The 26,246-nt window shown below is 39.1% G+C and overlaps 2 protein-coding genes across 3 annotated transcripts; one reads left to right on the plus strand and one right to left on the minus strand.

Moving 5' to 3' along the window:
- Positions 1-322: 322 nt before the first annotated feature.
- Positions 323-12,659, minus strand: DUSP3 (dual specificity phosphatase 3). The gene is made up of 3 exons (XM_074261719.1): positions 11,952-12,659; positions 6,261-6,484; positions 323-1,176 (listed from the first exon to the last, which is right to left on the minus strand). The coding sequence occupies exons 1-3, from the start codon at positions 12,071-12,073 to the stop codon at positions 977-979; spliced, it is 546 nt and encodes a 181-aa protein (XP_074117820.1). The 5' UTR covers positions 12,074-12,659; the 3' UTR covers positions 323-976.
- Positions 12,660-15,212: 2,553 nt separating this feature from the next.
- Positions 15,213-22,185, plus strand: CFAP97D1 (CFAP97 domain containing 1). Of its 2 annotated transcripts, none has more exons than XM_074261721.1 (6): positions 15,213-15,392; positions 16,628-16,698; positions 17,050-17,168; positions 19,528-19,642; positions 20,530-20,586; positions 21,417-22,185. In XM_074261721.1, the coding sequence occupies exons 1-5, from the start codon at positions 15,269-15,271 to the stop codon at positions 20,584-20,586; spliced, it is 486 nt and encodes a 161-aa protein (XP_074117822.1). In that variant the 5' UTR covers positions 15,213-15,268; the 3' UTR covers positions 21,417-22,185. The 2 variants fall into 2 exon arrangements, with proteins under 2 accessions (XP_074117822.1, XP_074117821.1); XM_074261720.1 differs by having other exon boundaries at positions 15,216-15,392; positions 19,519-19,642.
- The last annotated feature ends 4,061 nt before the right edge of the window (positions 22,186-26,246 follow it).

Raw genomic sequence — 26,246 nt, forward strand, 5'->3', positions numbered from 1 at the left:
TTCCTGCTGTCACGCTCTGTAAAGATGACAGACACATGCACATCTTCTATAATTGGCTGCTGCCCTCCCTCTAAACTCTTAACAGGAACCAAGCCAAAAAGAACATCCAGATGTCTGACATCCCCATCACCTGCTGCAAAACTCTCCAAATATTTTTATAGAGCCTGAGCCTGGGAGCACTAATATAAATCATGCCAGGAACGTTAATCTTCTAATGAACTAGATGTATATGAGGGACAACAGATTCCAATGAAACAAATTCTGGATTCAATCTTTCCAAGAATTAACGTAAACATTATAGAAAAAAAGACAACAAATCTCCTTGATTTTCTCTTCTTTTTTAATGATTTCTACTCCTCCAGTTTCTTTTCCTCTAGGATCCTTTGAATTGTGGGGGTTTTTTTGTGGGAATCCCTCAATCACTGGTATCCTGGGGCCCTCTGAACCAAGGTGGGCAGGAGAGTACAACCTGGTTTTGCTAACCAAGCGTCCCAGATAAGAGAGTAAAGATGGGTTTGGCAGATATGTGAATGCACAGACCTGTGGGTAAAAAGCAGGGGAAGGGCACCTACAGTAAGAAGCCACCAAAGCCTTGGTAGAAGGGCTCGTCCAGGGCTTGAAAATGCTGAGGGCAAGACTCTGGAGAAAGGCACCTCCTGAGGTGAAAATAAATGTCACCAGTCTGTCAAGTTAGCATCCCACCTCTGGGGAAAGGGAAAGCATTACAATTCACACAGAGTAATGAATACTCAAGTTACCAGAAATAGCTTCTAAAGCAGCTCCCTTTCCTGAAGCCTCCTGCAGATGCCCCTGGGGCAGAGGACCTCTTTCAGAAAGACTCACTGGAAGGTACTTAAATGAATAGCTGGAAAGGTGCTTGTTGTATAACCTAACTTGGTGGGGCAGCTTTCTTGGGATTCACTCAATAACTCCCCAACCAAGACCCCTGGCAGACTAGTCTCGGATTCTCAGTGGGCTACAACTTTCCTTCCTCAATGAGTCTCTCATTCAGCTGGCAGAGTTGGGTCAGGAAGCCATCATTGGGGCCAATCTCTCGGTTTCGTCTCACAAGGCTCAGTGCAGTTCGGACATCCATCCTTTGACGAAGCATGAGATACGCGATGACCAAAGTAGGAGAGCGGCTATAACCTTCTCGGCAATGGACAAGCACCCTGCCTGCAATGAAGAGGGAGAACCACATCAGCATGCAATCAAGTTCAGGAATGGAATGTTACGGCACCATGAGAAATGACAAAAGGGATAGATTTCAGAGAAAATGGGGGAGAGCTATAGGAGCTGGTTCAGAGTAGTCAGGAGAACAATCTATCCAAATTGATGCAAGGACCAATCACAATTCCAAAGGCCTCCAATGAGGAAGGCCTTCCACCTCTTGGCAGAGAGCTGAGGGACCATAGGTATAGAGTAAGGCATACATTTTCAGTCAAGATCAATACAATATAAGCTTTTTTTTTTGACTATGCTTATATTTCAATTGAGAGCTTTTATTAGGGGAAGGCAGAGTGGTGAAAGGTTATTGGGGAGAGAATGATAGCAATGCAAAAAAAAAGGCAGAAAACTATCAGTGAAATATGTAAAAAATACAGCTGAATAGAGCTAAAAAGTTCAGAAAAGGATTATAGATACACAAAGATAAACAAAGGCAGTATTGAAACCACTGTTAAAATTAACATATTTCAAAACCCAAACTGTGCATGGCATAAGGAATATTCTTTTTCTGTCATGCTGTGTACATGGAAAAACAAACACCTCACCTTTGTTGAAAAATTTATTAAAACAACAAAACAAAACAAACAAAACAAAACAAAACAAAACAACAACAAAAAAAACACACCAACAGGACTTATCTAGGTCATGGGTTAGAAACCAAATAGGACCAGAGATCCATCCCCTCATGATCAGTGACCACACACTCTCATTTGGCAAGAGATTTTCCTGATTTAAATGCAGCTGACTAGTCTTTAATATCCAGGCCAAGTCCCAGGGAACACTGCTAAGCTGAAGGAGCTCATCCTGAAGCCTCAGAGAGAGTAAATAAAGATCTGGTTCTCAGTCAGGAATACCTAGGTTTTAACTTTACTTAGATTCACACTGGGACATAAGAAAGGACTTAACCGTGGTACTCCAGGAAGTCCTCTAAGACACCAAGCTGCCTGCCTATCTGCATTGGAGAAATGTAGTTCCACACCACTAGGATTCTTTGCACTAATCAGCACATCAAACAAAAAGACAAATATTTCTGAGCATCTCTTTACTATGATGTATTTTGTAACATCTTCCTCTGGGGAGGGGAATTTTGCCATTAACCTCCATTCCCATTTCAGAGTCCTTTTTTGGCTCATAAGGTGAAATCTCTTTAGGGGATTTATAATTTGCCTAACTTGGAAGTTCTAAATTTTGCCTGATTTTCCTCCATTCATCAAATAAACATAAAATGTCATTTACTCATTAAATCATAGCCCTAAACACTGCATATTTCCTGGCCCCACTTCAACAATGGGCTGGGATTTCTGTTCAGACAGGGATCAGAACAGAACTCTTCTCTAGAATTCTATTTATCCTCTAGCTGACTCCAGGATGATGCTTCCATTTTCAAATTGTAAAGAGACCTGAATTCAAACCAATCCCTTGTATGGGTTTTTTCCAAGAGTGGAGAAGACATCCTACCTAACATCACCTAACTCTGAACCTAGCACTACCTGTTTTCTAGGGATAAATGAAAAGCTTTTTCACCTTGATTTGTGTCATGATTTGGTAAAGTTTTTTTTGTTTGTTTGTTTTTGTTGTTGTTGTTGTTTTTGCTGAGGCAATTGGGGTTAAGTGACTTGCCCAGGGTCACACAGCCAGGAAGTGTTAAGTGTCTGAGACCATATTTGAACTCTGGTCCATCTGACTTCAGGATTGGTGCTCCATCCACTGCACCACCTAACTGCCCTGGTTTAGTAAAGTTTAAGAGATCCCTTCCCACAATAACATATTTTAAAATTTTTTTCACCTATAATTTTCTTTTCTTTTTAGTGTTTTTAAATAGTGTTGTTTTTCAATTAATTAATTAATTAATTTTTACAAAAATTTTATGCCTAGGTAATTTTCCAGCATTAATAATTGCAAAACCTTTTGTTCCAACTTTTCCCCTCCCTTCCCCCCACCCTTTTCCCCCAGATAGCAGGTTGACCAATATGTTAAATATATTAAAATATAAGTTAAATACAGTATATGTATACATGTCCAAACAGTTATTTTGCTGTACAAAAAGAATCAGACTTTGAAACAGTATACAATTAGCCTGTGAAGGAAATAAAAAATGTAGGCAGACAAAAATATAGGGATTGGGAATTCTATGTAGTGGTTCATAGTCAATTCCCAGAGCCACAATAATATTTTTAAAATAATAAAATAAAATACACCGGATTACCAAGAAGACTCATGTTGAGTGTAATTACCAAAAATATACACAACAGGTAACATCATACTCTAAGAGTTTATCCACAAATCCAGGAGAAGAGGGAAGTGGCTCAAAAACCTGCACATTCCCTTTCTCTAAACTGAAACATAAATCCAAAGCAGTTCCCAGACAATTGCTTCAAGGAAATATCAAGCCAAATGGCTTACTTCCCAAGCAAACTAATCAAGACCTGAATTTCTTTCCCCTAGTTCCAATGCCACAGAGGGTGAACTAGGCCTGGGGCTCACCTTCTGGGTCCCTTTGTTCAGGAGCAACTTTCCAGCCATCAATATGGAAAGGAGAGACAGGCCAATATTCATGCAGTTCTTTGGCTCTTGGCAGAGATTTAGAACAGAAAGGGGTCTTAAAGTCTTTCTAATCCAACTATTCATTTTACAAATAAATGAAGACCCTTGTTCAGGGTCACACAGGTAATAAGAGCTCCAGAATTTAAACTTTTGTCTTCTAACTCTAATGCTAGCACTCTTCTCTCTGTACTATACTTGCCCTCCTTTCATACCCATTATTTCATTTGATTCTCATAGGTACCTTGTGAGGTGTGTAGTGTAAGTATTTTTATTATAACTTTTTTTTTTTTTTTTTTTAAAACATAGGCTCTCCCTATTCTAGGCTGAAAATATAGTGGCCACTCCAGCCCAACCCCATTACTGGCCTGCTCCATTTCCAGCCAAGGAAGCTCACCATACCGGTGCTGATTTAGTGCAGACACCCAATCAGCATAGCCCATGTTAGCTCAGAACTCCAGAACTCAAGGGATCCACCAACCTCAACCCCCCCAATAGTTGGGATTCAATCATGTAGTACCAGGTCCAGCTGCCTCCATTTCATGGATGAAGAAACAGAGGGTCACATAAGTGAAATGATGAACCCAAGATTACTCAGTTAGGAAACAGCAGGCCTTATGTGCTGACCCTTGATACCAATGTCCTTTCAACTATACCAAAAACAGTAAAAAATGGTTATCTAATTTTCAAAGTCTCCAAGAAATCCATGGAGTTATTTATATTTAGTGTTAGCACTATCTCTAGGCACAACAATGGCTTGCTTAATCTGCATATAAAACACCCTAAAAGATGATGCTATTAAAGTGCTGTACTCAACATGCTAGCCAACTTGGAAAACTCAACAGTAGCCACCAGATTGGAAAAGATCAGTTTATGTCCCAATCTAAAGAAGCAAAACACCAAGAGATATTCAAATTACTGAACAATTGTGCTCATTTCACATAACAAAGTTATACTTAAAATTCTGCAAGACAGATAGCAATATATGAACCAGAAGAGCAGACTGATTTTCAAAGAGGCAGAGGAATTATAGATCAAATTTCCAACATCCATTGGATTATGGAGAAGGGAAGGAAGGGAGATCCACAAATACATCTATTTTTGCATCATTGACTATACCAAATCTTTAACTGTGTGGTTCACAACAAAATGTGGCAAGTTTTAAAAGAAATGGAACTACCAGACCATCTTACTCATTTCCTAAGGAACTTATATATGCACCAAGAAACAATAGTTAGAACCAAACATGGAACTAATTGTTTTAAGGTTGGAAAAAGAGTATGACAAGGATGTTTTAGATTTGAAACTGGAAGGAACCCTAGGTCTATTGGGTGTATATCTCTTATTTTACAAAGTAAGAAACTTATCATTCACATCATGGTCCCAAACTGTAGATATATCTTAAGATTCTGTCCCAATTCCCTCTGTCTTTCTCTGTCTACACTCTCTCAGTGACCACTTCAGTTCCCATGAGTTGGATTGATTAGTATCTTCATACCTAGCCCTAATTTCTCTCAATGGAGGTCTTCCATACCTGGGATGCACTTTTACATTCACACCCACCTATCCCTTGTTTCCTTTCAAAAATAACTTTATACATGAAGTTTTTCCTGACACATTTCAGGTGCCCCTCTTCCAAATTTGTGCATAGTATTAATGTTGTATTTTCACTCCATCCCACACCCCCCCCCCCAGTCCCAGAAAGCAAGCTCCTTGAAGATAGGTATACTTTACCTTCTGTCTTTTCATCCCTCCAAGTGTAGCACTGTGCCTAGCTCATAAAAGGTATTTAATAAATGCTCATTAAATTGCCTTGGAATTGGAATAAGGCTGAAAATTTCTTAAGTACTTGTTAAGCTTATTATACTATATTAGGAAAGATCATAAAGGAGAAAAGTGGTTTGAGGGCAATGATGAAAAAAACAAGGAAAAGCAGCAACACAAACAAATCACAACAGTAAATTGAGAATAGATGAGCAGGATTAGGTGACCTTTTTGCACTCTGGCCACCTAGGGACTTCCCTGAGGCACTGCTGCTTATCTGTCAGTATGACTGCTGTGCTTTTTCTGGAGACCCTGGAGGGCTTAAAGGTAGTCACTGAGAACATCTCTGAACCAATCCATTATTTTTTCATTAATGTTTTTTTTTTTCCAGTTTTCAGCCATTTATTTTCTCTACCTATCTCTCTTCCCCCAGTTTAAAAGAAAAAAAAAAAAAAAAAAGAAGCTCTTAACCAATATGCATAGTCAAACAAAATAAATGCCCACACTGATCACATCCATTGACGTGTCTCACCTCGGGTACACCGAGTCTTTGGGCAATGCACTACTTAAGCAATGGTGATGACTGCAGTGTCACTTCTCAAATTCTAAGTTACAGATAAAGTTCATTGGTCTTGGAGGGTTTGGGGCCCACTTGTTACCATTCTAACGGAGTACCAGCTCATTACCTATACATGAAACAGTAACGACGCTGCTGAAGTGGAACTTACCATTCTGGATCAGAGCATTTTCAATAAACTCTGCTGCCCTCTCAAAGAAAACACTGAGGTTGAACTCTTCGGTGTCGTTGGCTCTGATACCAAGGTAAGTGATGTCGGTACCTTCATAGAATTGGGCACTGGTGTTCACATGCATGAAGGACTTCCCCTCAGCAGCATTCAGCACATGTGTGATACCTAGTTGCTGTAACCTGGCGATGTCTTGTGCTATAGACCTGCAAGGCAAAGAGGACCAGAGAATGAATCATTAATGTGACAGCTTGCACAAGCCCAGGAGTGGAAAAGAGGGAGGGGGGTGCTTTCACAGGTTCCATTCTGCCTCTGTTTGTTAATAAAACTCAGCAGCTACCTCTCATGTCTTTTGTCAGTCTGAAGAAACAAATACTTTACCTTACTTGCAGCTAAAATTTCTTTACAAGTTGTCTGCTCCTATTAAAATGGGAACTTTTGGGAGCAGAGAATGTCTTTTGTTTTTGTATCTGCAATGGTTAATACAGTGCTTTGAATATAATAAATGTTTTTTAAATCTCTGTCTCTGACTCTCCTGTCTCTGTCTCCTCCCTCCTTCCCTCCCTTCCCCTCTCTCTTTCTTTCTCTTCTCTCTTTCTCCTTTACCCCTAAAATTTCTTGAAAAAGTACTCATCAGTTGATGTTTTGCTTAGTATTACTGAGCTACTTTTCCTCCTCCTCTTATGTTTAGTTATAGGAATGATAATGGAAAGTGGAGAGATACACTCAGAAATGAAAGCTGTATAAAAACAAAAGATATATCAATCAAATTTTTAAAAAGAAAAATAGTCTACACCTAATGCTTCCATTCCACCTATCCTCTCTCTTCAACACCTTGCTTGCACTTTGGCTTCCAATCTTCACCATGTTTTGGAAGCAACTGTAGCACCTGACACTTCATGGACTGCTTGACTTGGAATCAAGAAGGTCTGATTTCAAATTGTTCCTCAGACATTCATTACTTAGATCATTCTGGGTAAAGTCACTTAACTTCTCTGGTGCTCAGTTTCCTCATCTGTAAAATGAAGACATTAATAGCTCTACCTCAGACTTACTGTGAGATTCAAAAGAGATACATTTAAAGCACCTTACCAACCTTAATAAATCTCTATAAATCTTAGCTATTATTGTTACTGTGAACTATTTTGAAACTCATCTTTCTACCCTCTGGGGTAAAGAGATACAATTTCCCCCTCTCCAAACTCCCACCCTTTTCAAGCTAGAGGCTCAGAAAGGTTAAGTGACTTGGCCATGATAGCAAATGTCTGAGGTGAAATTAGAAAGACCAGATTTAGATCTGGGAGAAACTTAAGATTCCCTTGAGTCCAACTTCCTTGTATTCCACAAAAATGGAGAAGCTAGGTCTCTCTGGTGCTTCCTCTCCTTTTATGGCCCCATACTCTTCCAGTTCCCTTCCCAGTATGCTAATCATTCCTCCTACACCTCCTTTTCTAAAGGCAGGTGTTCCTCCAGTTTTGGTCTATTCTCTCTCTTGGCAGTCCTCTTCATTTCTAGGACTTCTATCATGATCCCTCCTAAATAAATGGCTCCCAAAACTATATCTCTAGGCATGTCTCCTAAGCTCCAGACCCACATCTCTAAATACATATATATTATGGACATGTGGCTAATGACTCAACCATAATATATCCCCCACCTGCTAGAGTCTTCCCCCCTCTAAGGCTATCTTCCATATATACAGTATGTACTGATTTGTTTACATGTATGTTTTCTCCCATCAGAATTTTAAGCTTCTTAAAGGCAAAGATTATTTTTGCCTTTCTTTGATGCTCTAGTACAGTGTGCATAACAAATATTAATCAATTGATGGATGTATTCCCTTGTCCCCAAAACCTATTCCTCCTTCTGATTTCCCTATTTTTGGCCAATAGGACTGGCATTTACCCAACTTCCTGTGTTCATAGTCTTGGAATTATTCCTCTCCTTTACCTCCCACATTCAATCTGTTGATTCCACCTCTCAGCAGTATCTTTTCAAGACATCCCCTCCTTTCTATTCCCAATGTTACCATCCCATTATAGGCTGTGGGTACCACCCACTTAAGACTACTGCATTTCTCTCCTTTCCAGTTTCTAGGCAAAGGGTGAAACTTTTCCTTGATAAAAATGAACCTTGGATTCCTTCCCTCCTATCTCCTCTGTGACCTGGCTCTATTGATCCTTCTCTCTTTCTAACATACCTTTTATAGCATCTTTTCTATGGATTCCTTCCATTCAGTCTAAAATGTATACTCAAATCTAAATTCTTAAAAACAAAAACAACTTCCTTTGGCTCAACTTCCTCTTCAATTATTGTTCTCTCTCTTCTCTTCCCCATCACTGATAAATGTTGAGAGTAATTTACATCTGTTTCCTCCACTTTTGCATCATCCAACTCCTTATACTTTGTCTTCCCTCCCCACCACTCCACTTAAAAGTTTCCCCTCGAGGTCACTAATGATTGCCTATCACTAAATACAAGGCATCCATATCCTCTTCAGGATTCAGTGCTATAGGCCATCCTCTCCTAGTAGCTAATCTTCTCTCCTCCCTTAGTTTCCAATGCAACAGAATCTCAAGACTTTCTTCCTCTCTCACAATCCTCTCATTTCTTCCTCATCTTCTGCCAGACCTTAAATTCAGGTGATTCCTTAAAGTTCTGTCCTTGACCCTTTTCTCCATGTTCTAAGCAGTGATCTCACTTATTTTCATGGATTCAATGATCTATGAAGGACAACATGGCTTTTCACACCTCTAGGATTTGTCATTAATAGCCTTTCAGTAAGATGGAGGACCACCAGACTTTATCATCTACCTAACTACGGACACTCCACTCTTGCCCAAGTACTCACAGTCTGTTCTTTTGGTCCATCTTGTGAACCTGGGGTCTTGCCAGGAGTCCTATTACTGAGCTCTTTTATATAAAGTTAACTTCAATTAGTTGATATCCCCTTAAGAGCATAAGCTCACTTTTTCTTTGTGAATTCCCAATGCTGACCATGACTCATTAAAGTGCAGTGGCTCCCTATTGCTCTTCCTAAGATTAAATTTAAATTTTTTTCTGATTATCATTTTAGGGATAGCTAGGGGGTGTTAGGATTACAAGGTGACTTTTGCTTATCCTGGCCAGGACTTATTCTGAGCCCTTCAGAGGAGCTAGCCTGGACCTTCAAAAGGGGGTGCAGTGGATAATGTGCTGGGCTTAGAGTTAGAAAGACTTACTTCCCTGAGTTCAAATCTAGCCTCAGATACTTACTAGCTGTGTGATCCTAGCCAAGTTACTTAACCCTGCTTGCCTCAGTTTCCTTATCTATAAAATTAGGAAAAAGCAAACTACTCCATTATCTTTACCAAGGAAATCCCAAATGAGGTCATGAAGAGAGTTGCTCACAACTGAACAAAAATTATCTTTAAAACCCCCTTTTATAAGCTAGTCACAATCTATTTTTCTAGGTTTTTTACAAATTACTCCCCACCTTCACATATTCTATAATCTCAATGGTTTTTTTTTGTTTGTTTAAGGTGATCAGAAGGGACTCATTTGTTGAGGCAAACATATAGTATTTCTAAGCAACAATTACGTCTCAATAAAGAAAAAACAGCGAAGAATGCAAAGATGATGGGCAATAACAAAACTTAATTGATGGCAGATGTGTCCTAACCTTTCATCATACAAGTAGTTATAGATGAAAGGAGATTCAGAGGTCTTTGTTTTTTTGCTCATTTTGCAGATGAGGAAACTGAGGCCCTCATTCCACTGATTCTTAATTAAATGCTCACTTTCTGATCTTTTCCTTATTTCACCTATTCATTCAGTCACCAAATTCTGTTCATTTTTTCTGTTGCAATGCTACCATATCTCTCTTTTATTCCTAATACTTTATAGTTTTAGGTCCCTATGCCTTCACTACCAGGCTGTTCTGCCTTCGAAGTGGGCTTTCCTCTAGCATTTCATTCTCTAACACATTCTATAATACTACCTCTAGATTAAGTCTTCCTAAATTATTGATTTCATTATATTTTTCTACTACTCAGAAATCTTGGCTGACTTCTGTAAGCTCAATCTCAGTTCTCTCGGCCTCACACCTTTCCTCTGTATCATTGCCTCAAACCTCCTTTTTCATTATCCTTTCATGAATCCCACTGGTTTTCTTCCAGTTCCTGATATGTGAGAATACGTCACCCATCTCTGGGCCTTTGCAGACTTTTCTATTCCTCCATTCTATTTCTCCTTCATTCACTCCACACTCTTCCCCAACTGGACCCCTGTCTCCCCCGTCCTTCTCATCCTTTCTTCTCTTCCTCAGTACTTTGCATGACTCCCTATCTCTAGCTGTTGGGAGTCCTTTCTCCTCAAGACCCAACTTGGATACCCTATTCCCTCCCCTCCAAAACAAAATAAAACAAAAAAACTTCCCCCAGGTGAAAATGACCTCTTCCTCTTCAGATTTCTCATGGCACTTTCCCTGTATCCTCTCTGGTCTTGAAGTTAAGGTCATCTCTCAGGAGATGAAAAAGGGTTTGTGACCTATCAGTCTTGGCAGCTCTAACATTTAGAAATGTCTTGTACAAATGTAAAAAGCCTAAATGTGGTTTGCTGAAAGCTAATGAGTAGCTTTGTGGAAGATTCCTACTAGGTGCTTTTGTCTCCACTCTTCCTCTCCCCAGAGAGGAACCACTGAGAGACCTTCATATGCCTGCCAATCTAATTTAAATGGCAGAGTGTCTAGAGCTGGACTCGGGAGTCAGGAAAACCCGAATTCAAATCCTGACTCAGACTCTTAGTTTCCTCATCTGTAAAATGGGGAGAGAGGAGAGGGAAATAGGGCCTAAGTCATCTCAGATCATTGATGTGAAGGGCAGCTGCCCCTTGTAAACCTTAGCTAGTGATGGCAGCAGATGCTTGACAACTGTTTTGTTTCTTTCCTTCCTCCTGCTTTACTTTCCTCAAACTCCATAAACTCTGTAGTTTCTTTCACTCCATTATTTTTCCTATTGTGTGTGGTGGGAGTAAAGAAGGGGGAGAGTGGAATCCACTCCACTCCTCCAGCCCTCATTCCCCCCTCCCCCCTCTTCCCCCCCTCCCCGCGTGGCTGGGAGGAAAGCCACCGGCCCAGCTCCGAAGGGCCCTTCCACAGTCTCTTTTTAGAGTTCTCTGGCAGGCAAAGTTCTAATTCTGTCTATGACATCAGTCCCCGCAGGAGCTGGGGCAAGAATTTCAGAAATTTGTCGTGACTTTCACTGCGGATCCTGGCAGCAATTATCACATGACACCCGAGAAGCGGACTCTCTAGGTCACCTGTTAATGAGAATGCCAGCCTGCACCTCTGCCCAAAAAGGGACCTGCCCCACCCGGGGCAGCCCCGCCAGCTCCCAGTCCCCAGCCCCGACCTTGCCCCAGACCGGGACTGGCAAAGCACTTGACCCTTCCAGCCCAGAGGGATGTCAATAAACTTGACTTTTACAGCCCGGGGGATGACAGTGAACTTGACCTTTCTTGAGATTTATTTGGGGGGCGGGGGGGATGCACTAGACCGTACGGGGCTGAGGGCTGGGCTTCTCCCCTCCCCCAGAGAGGATGCAGCCTCACGGGGGAGCAGGGGAGGAGAATGCCCCGGGTGTGTAGGGGGTGGGGTCGGTTGGGCCCGAGCCCCCACCCCACTTCGTGACTCACGCGTTGCCCACGTAGATCCTGGGGAGCACCTCGTTGCAGGACTCGCTCGGGAGACTGTAGCAGCCGCCCTCCGACAGCAGATCGTTCAAATCCCGCACCGACAGCCCGTAGGGCCCGTCCATGTCCGGTTCGGGGGCGGGCTCGGAGGCGGGGTCAGGGTCAGGGTTGGAAAACGAAGCGGAGACGAAAGCGCGAGCCCAGGCCCCAAAGCTGTACGCCCCTGACCAGCCGAGACGAGCTAGGCGGTGGCTCAGCAGGGAGCTCACCCACCTCCGGCGAGGTACGGCTGGGCCCGCCCTCTGGGCGTGTCCCAGCTCTGGGCCCGCGGCGGCGGCAAAGGCAGCCGCCACCAGAGCCCAGAGGACCTGGCGCCGGAGTAGGGAGCCGGCAGCCTGGCGGCCGGCCTGCGAGCGATCCAGCGTGGAGGGCGGACTGGTCGAACTGTCGAAGGTCCCGACTATGCCTTCGGACCCAGACTCGAGCTTTGGGGGTTCGGCTTTGTGGATAGGTTCTGGGGGGGAGGGGGCGGTCTAGGCAGGCTTCCCGAAGTGGCTCTCTCGGACAGCGGGCGGTCTGAGTTCTAGTTCTGCTCTCTGACTTTTGACCTTGAGCAAATTACGTAACTTCTCAATAAAGGGGGAGGGGCAACTCTAAGGTCGTCAATTACGGACCAGAAGCTGATCTGATTTAATAGATTTCCCAATAAAAGTCCGCCCTTCCTCCAAGAAAAGGTAAATTGCTGACTTCCCCTGGAAAGCTACGTAGGTCCCACCTATGGGGGAAACAAAAGAGGGAGAAAAGGTAAAGTCCCACCTTCTCTAGAGAGGACGCTGGACTGTGTGTCACTGATATGTTTTTGAAAACTTGAGGTCCTACCAAAAAGGGGGGAGAAAAAGACAAATTGCTAATTCCTGTAGGGAGGACATTGTGATAATAGGGGAAGAAGGAAGGGAGGGAGGGAGGGAGAAGGAAAAGAAAGAAAATCATTGCTAATTCCTGTAGGGAGGACATTGTGATAATAGGGGAAGAAGGAAGGGAAGGAGGGAGGGAGAGAAGGAAAAGAAAGAAATTCTATGGAAGGGAGGACAGTGGTCGATCTATGTATGGATAGATTTCCTAATCCCTGTGATTCTGCCCCAAAAGGGAAGGAGAACATAAATTGCTAACAGCTGGAGGAAAGACAATGCTCTAGGAAGTCAGTCATTTAATTAATGTTTATTAACACCTGTTATGCGCTAGACTTTGTGTTAAAAGCCGAGGAGATTGAGGAAGCAGACAGTTTCTGTTCTTGAGGCACTCATAATTTAGGAGGAGACAAGACGCAAACAGCTCTCTACAAACAAGCTATAATAGGATAAATTGGAGGTCAAGAACGGAGAGTAAGGCAACGAGGATAAAACATCGGTAGTTTTCAATATCTAGGTTCCATCCAAAAAAAGTAGAGCGTGGCAGAAAATTGCTAACTCTTGGAAGGAAGAGGGTGTCCAGGCATGGCATTTGAGAGAACTCCTGTTCTCTCCCAGGTCCACTTAAAAAAAAGAAAATTGTTAAAAATCCCGAGAAGAGGGGACTGACCAGTGCAAGGGTAGGGCACAGAACGGCAGAAAATAATGTCACAACTTTATAGAGAATCCCTTATTAAGACAGTCCATGAATGTGGATGACTTGGCAGGAGGTGTCTGAAGGTGACATTGGTACTCCCCTCCCCTTGCCTTGGAAGCTATATCCACAGCGACCATCAGTCTTTGAAAAGTGTAACTGGAGTCACTCAACGTAATTGAATATCTGAAAAAGAAATAGATCTTCAGATCAGAATGGACCTTAAATCACAGGATCCTGGTATTCAGGGTTAGAAAGGAACTTAAAGATCATGAAAGTGACCATTTTAAAAATCATTTAAATTTGTTTCCCATTCTACACAAGCATCTCTAGTCCATTCTGCCTGAAATTACTAGAAGAAATGGATAATATAAGAAATTTGGTTTCTTGTATATGGGCCCTTAAATATAGCTTAACAACAAAATTAGCTCAAATTTAGCAATAACTCTCTTAAACAGAACAGATAAGACTCCTAAACACATAACTTGGCTGGTAGGGCTCCCTTAGATGTCATCTTATCCATCTTTTCCCTCCTCCCATCAACTCATTTTAAAAGGGAGAGGGACTTGTACCCAAGGTGACATGACTTAGGCAGCAGAGATAAACCTAGAACCCTTAGTCTACCTCCCAAGATTGCTGATTCCTGCTCATAAAAATGTCAGATCAAATAATAATGATGATGATGAAGATATTTAGTACTTATATGATACCTATTATGCATCAGACACTGTGCAAAGGGCATTTATAAATATATCATTTGATCCTCAGAACCACCTTGGAAGATAAATGCTATTTATTATCCTTGTATTACAAAATGAGAAAACAATCAAATGGAAGAAAAGTTACTTGCCACACAGCTAGTAAATGTCTGAGACTAGATAGATAGATAGAAAGAGAGATAGATAGGTAGGTAGGTAGGTAGATAGATAGATAGATAGATAGATAGATAATCTGATATTGCCTCCTTTCTCTGTCCCTTCCATCCCCTTTCTATTTTTACTAGTCTCCCCTACATACCCTACAGCCAAACAGGGTGAATATCTACCAGCCTAAATTATAATCTCAATGCTATTTTTTCCTAATATTGGAAGAATAATACTCTCCTTATAAGGCCCTTCATTCTAAGTGAGATGAAAACATTAGAATTCTGGTTTGTTGTGTTCCAAATTACTAAGGATTTTATAAAAGATTATAATGATTTAAAAGTTTTCTTTTTTAAAATCCCTGTTCCCTTCTTAACCACAAGAAGATACCTTTCTTTCCTTCCCTTTCACCACCTAAATAATACAGATTTTTTTTTTAATTTGAAACCATGTGGGATCTCTTATTCATACTTTGTAACAATCAGCAGTAAACAAAAATAGCTCACACTCATTATTATTATTATGGCATAAAGTTCTGCAGGGAACTTTACAGAAAGTTTTAACATTTATTATCTCATGAATTACCTGTGAAGTGAGCATCAAAAGAGTGTAATTGTTATCAACCCCATTTCGAAGGGCAGGAAACTGCAGTTCAGAGAGGTAGGTGAGGGAATGCTATAACCCCAAGCCAACACAAACTTGCTCTGTGGGTTTTGCAGCCCTCTTTCTTAGCAACTTGGCTTTGCTTTTCACTGATGTCACAACAGGTTGACTATGACAGTCATTAATGGGTAAAGCTAAGTAGACCTCAGAGTTAATAAGTAGGTACCTCATTTCTGAGATAAGAAAGAGACTATGAACAACTCCTTAGAATACTTAGCATATCCTGCAATTGTTGCTAATCATAGACAAACTACAGCCTTTAAGAAGAAATTGGATGTCGGGCACCATGAAGCTCACAAGAACAGAGTGGAAGTAGGTATGTGTGGGGGTCAGAAGATGTTAGTAGATACCCTGAGTCAGAGAGTATTCGCATCTTGAAGATGCTAAAGAGGCTTTCCTAATTGGGGGGTGATGCTAAAAGTAAATAAGTAAATAATTAAACAAACAAATAAATAAATAAATAAACAAACAAACAAACAAATAAATAAATAAAGCAATTCATGACTTCAGAATGCCACAGGGCTTCTCAGATGTGACTTATGAATTGATTTTATTTGCCTGGACTTTTTTCTAAAAGAATGAACTTGGGAAAGAGTAGGGGAGTGGGAGAGAAAACACATAGCAACAAGTGGGTAATTAGAGATGCAAAAAAAGAAAAAGAAAAAAGAAAAGCATTAAAAATAATACGAAAAAAAGCAAAAAAAAAGTTCAGAAGGGGACATGGAGCAATTTTACTATTGCCATGTTAAATTTAATAGGTACTTTAAAAACTCTTAATAGAAGTACATAATTTCATATAGAATTATTTTTGTTCCTACTTGTATGTTCATGTTTCTTGATGATTGTTAAACTCATAATAAAAAAGAAAAATGTTATTAATGATTTTTATTTTTTTTTAAATGCAATGGAGGCTATTAGCCAATCCTTCCTGGGAATGCGTAAAATGTCCACTCTATTCCATAGAAATGGAGGAGCCTGAGGCATTCAATGAAAGGAAGTAAAAAAGAGAGAAAATGTCAGTGACTTTATTTCTAGATTTGTGTGGGGTAGAAGTATAAAAGTCAGTTTTACAAACACCAGAAAGAAGTTTTTCTGTTCGAGGGTTTCTTTTTGTAGATCTTAACATTTTTTTGTCACAGCACAGGCAATCTAATGCTGCTTTAGGAAATCAAACCAAACTAAATCTATCTGACCCTCTAAATATAATTGATCTGAATCTTCTTGTACAAAATGATTAATACAGAAATGCTTTACATGATTATTGAATATGTCTAACCTATTGTTTACTGTCTCAGGGAGGAGAAGGAAGGATAGAATTTTAAAAAACTTAAAAAAACCACAAATGGTTTAAAAAATTGTTTAACATGTAATTGTAGGGAAATAAAATTTTAAATCACACACATATATATATATGTATATGTAAATTTGAGATAGATAAAGTATTTATAAAGAGAAAAGTATGCAGGGTAGCTAACTTAAGAGATTAGTATATTTATTCAAATTTTGTAATTATGATACAATAAACTCATTTATTTTATCCTTTTTCTCTAGCTAAGCCTACAGTTGATACCAAACCTCCAGTGGCACATACACACCATATTTTAAAACTAAGCAAATTACAGGTATGTAATTTGACTACTTTCAGAATCTCCTTTATGCCAGCTGAAATAGATATTAAACTCTTCAAGGGGACCATTTACACAGAACTTTGCCAATCATGTTACCCAATCTCAAAGCATCTTAACGAACATTTTAATCTCTACCTGAAATTCTTCCCTTTCTAAAAGCTCCCATCTCCCAGTTTTCATTTCCCCCTCAACCAGCCCTATTTCTTCCCCTACAAAATGAGAGGGGCCTTTCTCTCAAATTCCCACTACTGTTGCTAAAGGAATAAATATGTCCCTCCTGAATATAGTTCAGCCCCTGGGTGCAGAAACAACATACTCCCATCATGATGACATTTTTATTACCAGGGTGAACAAAAAAGATTCAATAAAATCGAATATGAAAACAAGCAACTATGTCAAAAAATTGCCGATGCTCAGCGTGGTCGTCCCTCAGTGGATTGCTGGAACGAATACTTTTCCAAAAGGTATTATTCTCACTTTCCCTCCCAACATTGCCATGAGACTTTTTTGTAAATGCCAGGATGGTTAACACTGAGTTTTCCTGTCTCTAGTCTTTCTTAACACACCAATGCCAAAACAAGCTTCCTAATGCACAGATTTAACTAAGACTCTTTGCTGCTTAGGAAAGAGATTGATCCATCTCTATTTCAGTTTGGCATTTTAGCAGTTATATACTGAGCAGAACTGATTGTTAAATTTGGGGGCTAAGCATTTATACTTTAGAAATAGGCAAACATTACAACTAATCGGGGCTCAATTTATTGTTTTGCTTGATTGTCTAGACTTAAGTGATAGAGAAAAATATTAACAAGTTAGACTAAATGTGTTGTGTACATTTTGAAAGAGCCTATTTTAAACATTTCCCAGCACACCTTTGCATGTGGGAGACTTCGATTTTATACCCCACACTCCTTTCAACTTATTGGCAGGCACCTCTCTTGTGCTTGGAATTTCCTTACTTCACTTTTCTCCCTATTGAAATAGAACTCAGTTCTATGGTTCAGAGCTGGAGGGGACTTCAGACTCCATCTCATCTAGTCCAATCTGTTGACCTTGGTTTTACAGAGAAGGCAACTGAGACCTATGAAAAGCTAAGCTACTTCATACAGGTCTGCTGTATGTTTCAGTCGTGTCTGACTCTTTGAGGACCTCATTTGGGGTTTTCTTGGCAGAGATTCTGCAATGGTTTGCATTTGCCTTCTCCAGCTCATTTTACAGGTGAGGAAACTGAGACAAACAGGGTTAAGTGACTTGCCCAGAGTCACACAGCTAGGAAGTATCCAAGGTTGGATTTGAAATCTGGTCTTCCTGATTCCAGGCTCAGCAGTTTATCTAGTGTACACGGATAGAAAGTAGTAGAGTTCTGGGAGCTAATAGTCTGTATTGTCCAACCCTCTCATGTTACTGTATCTGCCATCATCATTACTTCTCACCTTCTCTCCACCTCTGCTGCTGCCTCTTCAAGGTCTACTTTAGATGCTAAGGAAGCCTTCCCTGATCACCAATCCCATTGCACCTCCTCCCATCCCCCCCAAGAAACAAATCTCCCCTTCCTCAAATTTCCCTGCAGCATTTAGTTCCTTTAATATATTCTGCACCTGTTATGTGTGAACCCAAAATATACATGAAACAGGCCTTACTTTCAAGGAGCTTATATTCTATTGAAGGAGACAACATATATAAACATGTATATAACATGTATCTAACAGTATATATCAAAAAAATCAAGACAATTTTGAGGAAAGAGAGTAGAGTGGGGAGGGAATCAGTAAACATCTTATGAGGATTGGGGTGCTGAGATGAGCTCTGAAGGAAAGTAGGGGTTCTGAGGAGAAGGGTTTGAAGATGAGGCAGAATGCTCAAAGACACAGAACAGCAAGATGACTCTTTGGGCACTTGTTTGTGTAGTCATCTCTTTAAATTATAACTTCCTCAAGGACAGAAATAAGACTGTTTCATCCTCCTTATCCAGAAGAGTAGGTAATGTTGTTTCCTTAAAACCTATTAGAAGATTCACAGGATATGGATCTAAGACCTACAGGGACCTCAGAAGTTACCTTATACAATCTCCTCAATTTACAGATTTACAAATGGGAAACTGAGGCCCAGGGAAGCTAAGTGCCGAAAGCCACACACAGGGGGTATCAGAGTAGAGTGTAAAACTAGGTCTGACCAGAATAGCCAAAGCATAGGTTTTATTTTCTTTCATGGGCACTATACAAACCAGAGAACTTTCTAAAGACAGGGAAATCTAATTTTCTGAAAGCGTGTATAATATTCAGGTGTGACTGCCACTGGCCTTGCTAGAGAATTGGGCATCTCAGTATTTCATTAAGGTACCTGTCCTACGTTTGTGATTCTAGGCGATCACTCGACTTGTGCCAGTTTGTTTATCAAAAAGGTGAGGGGGGGGAAAGGTGCCAGGAGTTTGAACCTTTGCTTTCTACTTCTATTTATTGTATGTGGTTTAGAGGCCAGATTTCTGACTCAGAACCAGCCCTCCTTCCATTGTACCTCCTTGAGTCACTCAATTGCTGGCTGATAATTTTCCAAGAAGAGAATTTCCCTATCATCTGAATGCAAGGCATCATAGCATACATCTTTTTAGTAATCTTTCTAATCTGATAAGTATGAAGAGGTCACAAGAAATGGCAGGTGAATCCTTCTAAGGTCAGCCCCCAGAAATGTCGAACTTTTGCACTCCTGATACCTCAGTCTAACCCAATAAGAATTTTTTTTTGTTGTTTTTGTTAATTTTTGTTGGTATTTTGTTGTTGGTATTTTGTGGTTTGTTTGTTTTTTCTTCTTTTTCAGCTTAAATAGAGAGACTCGCAACAGGGAATTAGTGAGAATTACCGTGGAGAATCAAGGAATTCTTCGGAGGATTGGAGACCGTAAACCTCACTATGACCGAAGGGCATCAGAGATAGACTGGCAGGCATGTGGGGGAAGGGTTATTGTAAATTTATTTTCATAGACATAGATTTCTTCTAGGTTCCAAGTAAGGAGAAGCTTCAATAAAATTTCCGTGTAGCTGAGCTTAACAGTGAAATGAAAAGGGTTACTAAAAAGGAGGAAAAAAGAAAGAATAAAACCATTCATCTGTAAGGACTTTTTGGGATGGCTTCAGATAGTTTCAAATAACAGAAGCTTTCTTCACCACCCACCTAACCTTGATGCTTCTAACTTAGTAAGGTAGAACAGAAGGTGTGAGCAAACCGAAGATATTGAATGTAGCTCCAGGCTTATTGGTTAGTATTTTTCCTGTTGCTTAAGAGCACAATCATAAATTCCAGGCCTTAATAAAGTGCTTTATAATTTGCAAAGCAAACCCTGTGATATCAGTGATACATCTTATGTCATGTCACGATTCTCAATGCCATGACATCATGCTACATGAGAAATATCACAAGGTATTTTCCATTTAAAAACAACTTAGTAAGTACTTCCTGTGTGCTAGGCACTGTACTAGACTCAAGGTAAAAATAGATAAAAGACAATCCTTGCTCTTGAGGAGCTCACAGTCTAATTAGCAGTAGAGGATGGGAGGAAGAGGAGAAAAACATGCAAACAACTATACAACTCTGTACAAACAAGATACAGAAAGGATAAGTGAGAAATATTCAACAGAGAGAAGGCATTAGAAAAGATTGGGAAAAGGCTTCTTTGTAGAAGGTGGAATTTTAGCTGGAACTTGGAAGAAGTCAGGGAAGTCATACCCACCCAGGACTTAGAACTATAGTGTGTCCAATTTCTGTACAAGCATTAAATCGTGCTGTAAATGCTAGCTCATTGACATAACTATTTCTGCCTTTTTCCTTCAAGAATTCCAGACGATATATAAAAAATACCACAAGATACCTTCTCTACAAAAAAGAATAGGTATGTCCCTGTCCCTTTTCTCTTTATTTTAAAATTCAATCATAAGTAATAAACTCCATAAATCATGGAAACTTATAAAAGCAAGAAGATATCTTTTGGGGGAATCTGGAAAGAGGAGACATGAATGAATTCCTGTTCTCCAAATTTCTATAATTCTTTCAATTATGCTGAAATTTTAAATGCTAGATTTCTGAGAATGCCAAGATATCATCAACTTGTCAGTTTGTGAAGTTTTTATTGCAGGGACAGTCCTATGGGGATTAGTTGTCATCTAGACCAACTTTCCTTCATTTTGTAGGAAATTTTACCTTTTTATATTTATGGAAAGTGAGGCCTAAAAATGATTAGGTTGACACAGGCCACATGAGTTATAAAGGAGAATTTTAACCCAGATCATCTGTATCCAGGGTCAGTGTTCTTTCATTATTAGCAATGATTATATATTGGGTGGAAAGAGACAAATCAACAATGACATTTTCCTAGTGCTTTGATTTACAAAGTGATACACACATATATACATACATATATAGATATATGTATATATCTCACATCCGAGACAAAAATAAAATTTAGGTAGGTAGATATAGATAGATGGATTTGAGAAATATATCATTCAAGTCTCACAACAATCCTGGGAAATATAAGTTCTACAAAAAAGGAAACCAAGATTCAAAGAGGATATGTGACTTTCTTATAGTCATACACATAAGTGTTAGAAGTGGGCTGTGTACCTATTTCAAGGCCACCATCCCTAAATAATTGTTCTATGTAATTGAAGATTCTCTCTCTCCCCCCTCTCCCCATTTTTTCTTCTTCTTCATAATTAAAAGAAACGTCTTCATGGGGGGGGAAAAACCCAGAAAAGGTGCGGTGATCTTGTCAACTTGGATTATCATGAAATTCCCAAAAGGATGAATGATTAGATCTTCAGAAGCTACGATAAATAAGTTACATCTACAACTCTGCATCTAGAGACAGAAATGCAACCTGCCACCAGAAAAAAGATGCAAGTACATTTTTATTGTTTGTTTTAAACAAAAGACATTTCACATTCAGACTGTATCACTCTTTTAGACATAGATGAAAAAGAAAAAGAAAAAGGTGATCATCAAGCTACAAGTTGATTTCTACAGTCCCCCAAAAAACTCTTGACAAAACCAAGGTTAAAAAACCAACACCACATGGAACAGATGCCATTCTTAGAAAAATTCTGTCAATTTGCAAAATTGGAAAACGAATCTCTTGTTTAAAATATACAGAACAAGTATGTCTTGCTTGCATCTGCCTGCAGTAACAGTGAAATACTCCATTAACTATGATGAAAATGAATCAAAGCACATTGAGACCACAGTGCATAGATTTTATTGCTGACTATATGAGTCGGCACACCTGACTTTTAGAGTGAAGGGATGGTTTGACATCCCTGTATTTATTTATAGGATTTACAAATTATTCTCTGTCTTTTGAATGTCATTGATTCTATGTGATGCAGAAATATTCTTCCTTCTTGTTGGCTCTGAACTATATCTTTTGAGAATGGCTACTGTACTTATCCCTAAAAAAAAAAGCCCCATAGTTATTAAAGATATTTCTAAGAGATACTATTTCTGGGAGTGTAATCATCCACTCATGCCCTCAAGGCTATGATGAGGCTAAACTGGTCATTGAAAAATTGGATTTGAAATTAATGTCTTCAAATATGTATGTATTTTAGCACAGCAGCCACAATGCATGATCTGTGACCACTGACACAGTACAGTATGATGAATTGGGGTCATTTCCTTATGTTAAATTGAATGTTGTGGATAAGGGGGCTGCTAAGCAACAAGATCAACAAGGTAAACCTCATCCCCATTCCCCAATCCCATTCTCAAGATTTCATTGCCTGTCTCCCGGGGTTGACAGCCAAGTATAATTATAATGACTTTCAAAAGGTGGCAAATAGCAACAGGCTACTCAATTATACATAAGAATCCTTGGTCACATAATGACTTAGAATGTCATATATTAACGTTATGCTCTAATGTATTTTTTATACTCTGATGTGTTTTTATTTATTTTGTTAAATATTGTCCAATTCCATTTTGATCTGAATTTGGTCCAGTGTTGTGGGCCTTGTGGGCAGCTGGTTTCCTATTTGACAGCTCTGGTAGAGTAGATCAAAAGTTGGCCATCCTTGGAATCAGCTTCACTCATGTCTAGCTTGTGACATAGCTTTTGTGGTCAAGCTCAAATCCGTTAACCTTTCAGTGATCCCAGCCAATTCTCTTAAGACCATATTCTCCACCTCCACTCAGGATATAACAACAGCCAGTGGAATGCTAGTAAATATTTAACAACCTGCTCTTGGGAAGAAAAAAATTATGTCCAGGACATACATTTAATCTGCATTCTTAACATTTTCTTTATCACCTTCTTAAATCCAGATGATAAGTAAATCAAGTTCTGATTTGTAGCATTTGCTGATTTCAAAGTATCAGACACACTGAAAATGTAACTGTCAGGACCCAGAGCTTGTTTAGCACACTTGTGAAATAGCTAACATTCATATAGCAGATATTCACTTTGTTTATGATATCTATCTCTTTTGATTCTCCCAATCTGAAGTAAAGAAGCTACTATTGTTTCCTCTTAGAGAAAGCTCAGGCTGAGACAAGTGAAGTGATTTATTTGCCTGATGTGTTCCACAGGCAGAAAGTACCTGCCAAGGGGTTCACACCTAAGTCTCCTACTCAGACCACGAGGCTACCTCCCTAGGCGGAGGCCTTTTTTCTGTTGTTGTTCTTGTAGGATTCTAGGAACGTAAGATTAGAATTAGTGGAGACTTGGGGATTCATCTTAACCTGCTCTCGGGTTAAAAAACTGAGGTCCAGAGTGGCTATTTGCCTAAAAAAAAAAAAAAAAAAAAAGATAATATTTGCAGTTTGGAAAGCTGACTTGTTCAGGGTCTGTTAAGTCACAACCAAACATTTCAAAACAAAATAGTGTAACACCTTATTTAATTTGGAATGCTCAATTCTGCTTCACATAATTGAGAGCTGTCCAAATTCAATTTAATTCAAGAAACATGCAAGCAGTACCTCTTAACAATGTTCCAAAGAAGCAAACTGGATGAATGTGAGAATGCTTTAGTGAGCTTGCGTATGGGGCAGTTGCCCTGGATTCCTTTGGAAGCCCAGAATTTAAATATACTTTCTAGTTATAAAGAAGGGTTTAACTTTTCGCCCCTGGTCTCAAGTCTATCTTCAACAAGTGATGCATGAGATCATAGGGTGCTCTGTCTTCACATGACACTGTTCTGCCAGAGCAAGGACTCATCCAGTGTTTTCTCATTTGCATACCTAACAATACTCAAACTCTGGTCAAGAAGACTTTTTAAAAATCAAGCTACTTTATTTGTAATTGCAAAGACTTGGAAACAAAGTAAATGTTCAGCTGTTGGTGAACAGCAGGACAAATTCTGGTATGCAATTGAATAATACACTGCCATGAAAAATAACCAGTATGAGAAACATGAAGAAATTTGGAAAGACATTATATGAAGTAACACAAAGCCAAGGAAATAACAGAGTAGTATATACACTGAAAGGAAAAATATTTTCATAAATATAGAGAAAGAATAAGGAAAAAAGTACAGAAGAGAATCTAATAAATGGGTATGGTCATATTATATGTAGAAATTTATTTTTTAAGTATAAAGAGTTGTAAATGTATTTATATTTGTTTCTGTATTTTTAAAAGTGTACAATAAATGTTTAAATAATTTTTTAAAAAAATAACTAGACTTAAAAAAAGAGACTATGCTATTTTAGAATTTTTTTTTTATAAAATGCTAGTGGGGAAAAAACTTAACATTTCATAGGCAACAAAACATACTACATTTAATAGTGTTTGTGTGTATTAATGCACACCTCTCAAAAACAAAGGTTAGTTAATTTAATTGTGTAAAGATAAAGAGAATGAGGTTGAAGAAGAACCAAGAAAACAATACACTCATATAAAGGGAAACAACACAAGACACTACAAAACATCAAAATTCAGATCAATGCAACAACCAGCCCTGATTCCAGAGGACTGGTGATGAAACACACCTGTTTGCTCCCCTTTTAGAAAGGTAGATGTCAGCCTACAGGTGCAGGAGGAGGCATGCACTGCCTGAAACGATTAGTGGGTGGGTTTGTTTTGGTCAAGTCCATATCTATTACAGTAGAAAGTTCTATCACCAGGATGAAAGGTATTAGGAAAAAGTGATGGCACTCTTTAACATCAATAAAACATTATTAAAATTGAAAACATAGCAGAAAATAACTTGTGGTTAAAAATAAAAAATTCAAACCAGTAACAGCTGTTTTAGGATCTGAGGTCTATATGGCATTCTGACAAAAAACATCAATGAAACACTTTTTAAAAAAAAATTGAGAACATATCAGAAAATTACTTGGGGTTTATTTTTTTTAATGTAAAGTAATAACAGTTATTTTCAGATCTGACACACACATATGAGACATATATATGTACATATATGTATGTCAGTATGTATATCAGAATCACCACCATGGTAACAATATAATTAAAGAACTAGAAATCCAAATGCAGCATTTTCTTCTCATTGAATGAATAGGAACTTCAGGAAATCTTTTTCTTTTCTGGAAAATTGTCTGGAATAAGGTATTACTCTTAGGCATGTTGGAGAGAGAACAAATGGGACAGCAGCTTACAAAACATAGTTCAAAGAGATAGATGCACAAGTGCAGTACACTATCTTATATCCACACAGAGTAAATGATGAAACTGGGTTGTATAGCTGAAATATGAGAGGTTTTGGTCCTATTTTTGTAACTTGTGCTTAGAAGAGCACAAACAAGATAAGGAAACCCCTCTACTAAGAAAAAAACCGAAAGAGGCTAAATTAGGACAACTACGTTCCCCCTCTGATTTATTTTACTTTTATTAACCATTTGAAGCCTTCTGGATTCTCATGGATAGAAGGGCCAAAAATGTTTGCTTTTGTTTTGGTTTCCAGCCCTTTTTTTCAGTCTCAATATTATGAAGAATCCAGCAGTATTTCATTTATCTTTTGGCAGTCACAATTTTATAAATTCATAGTCAAGAAACCCAGAAATAAGGGGGGAAATGCTTCTGAGAAGTCAAAAGAAAGTTCATACACTCAAGATTAGCTGACATGTTTTATGCAGAATCATACAGTCAGAAGGAATGTTGGAATTCATTTATTCTAACCACCATCTAGAAGTCCAGACTGATTTGCCCAAACTAATGACAGAAGGATGATCTCAGTCCAGATCCCTCTGTCTTAAATGTATTTCACTGGACCTATGATAACTCCATTGAAATCATTCTCTTATTTGTACTTTAGACATAACTGCCAACTTTAGAGGAGGGAGGAGAAACTATAATTTCAAAAATCATGATTGAGTCCAATTAGAATAGGGCAAAGAGCTCCATTCAAATACTAAGCCATGAGAAAAGAAGTGGGCATAAACCACCCTCATTGCTGGGCATCAATTACCATAGATCCCCTGTTCTTGACATTTCACTGGTAAAGTGAATTCTCAGATGAAAGGACTACTACTTAATGCAGCTCTCTTACCTTTTCTGCAGTTTAAAATCTTAGAGAATCCTTGCCTCAAGGACTTGGAAGT

The sequence above is a fragment of the Sminthopsis crassicaudata genome, chromosome 4 (genome assembly GCF_048593235.1).
Source record: "Sminthopsis crassicaudata isolate SCR6 chromosome 4, ASM4859323v1, whole genome shotgun sequence".
Taxonomy (NCBI): domain Eukaryota; kingdom Metazoa; phylum Chordata; class Mammalia; order Dasyuromorphia; family Dasyuridae; genus Sminthopsis; species Sminthopsis crassicaudata.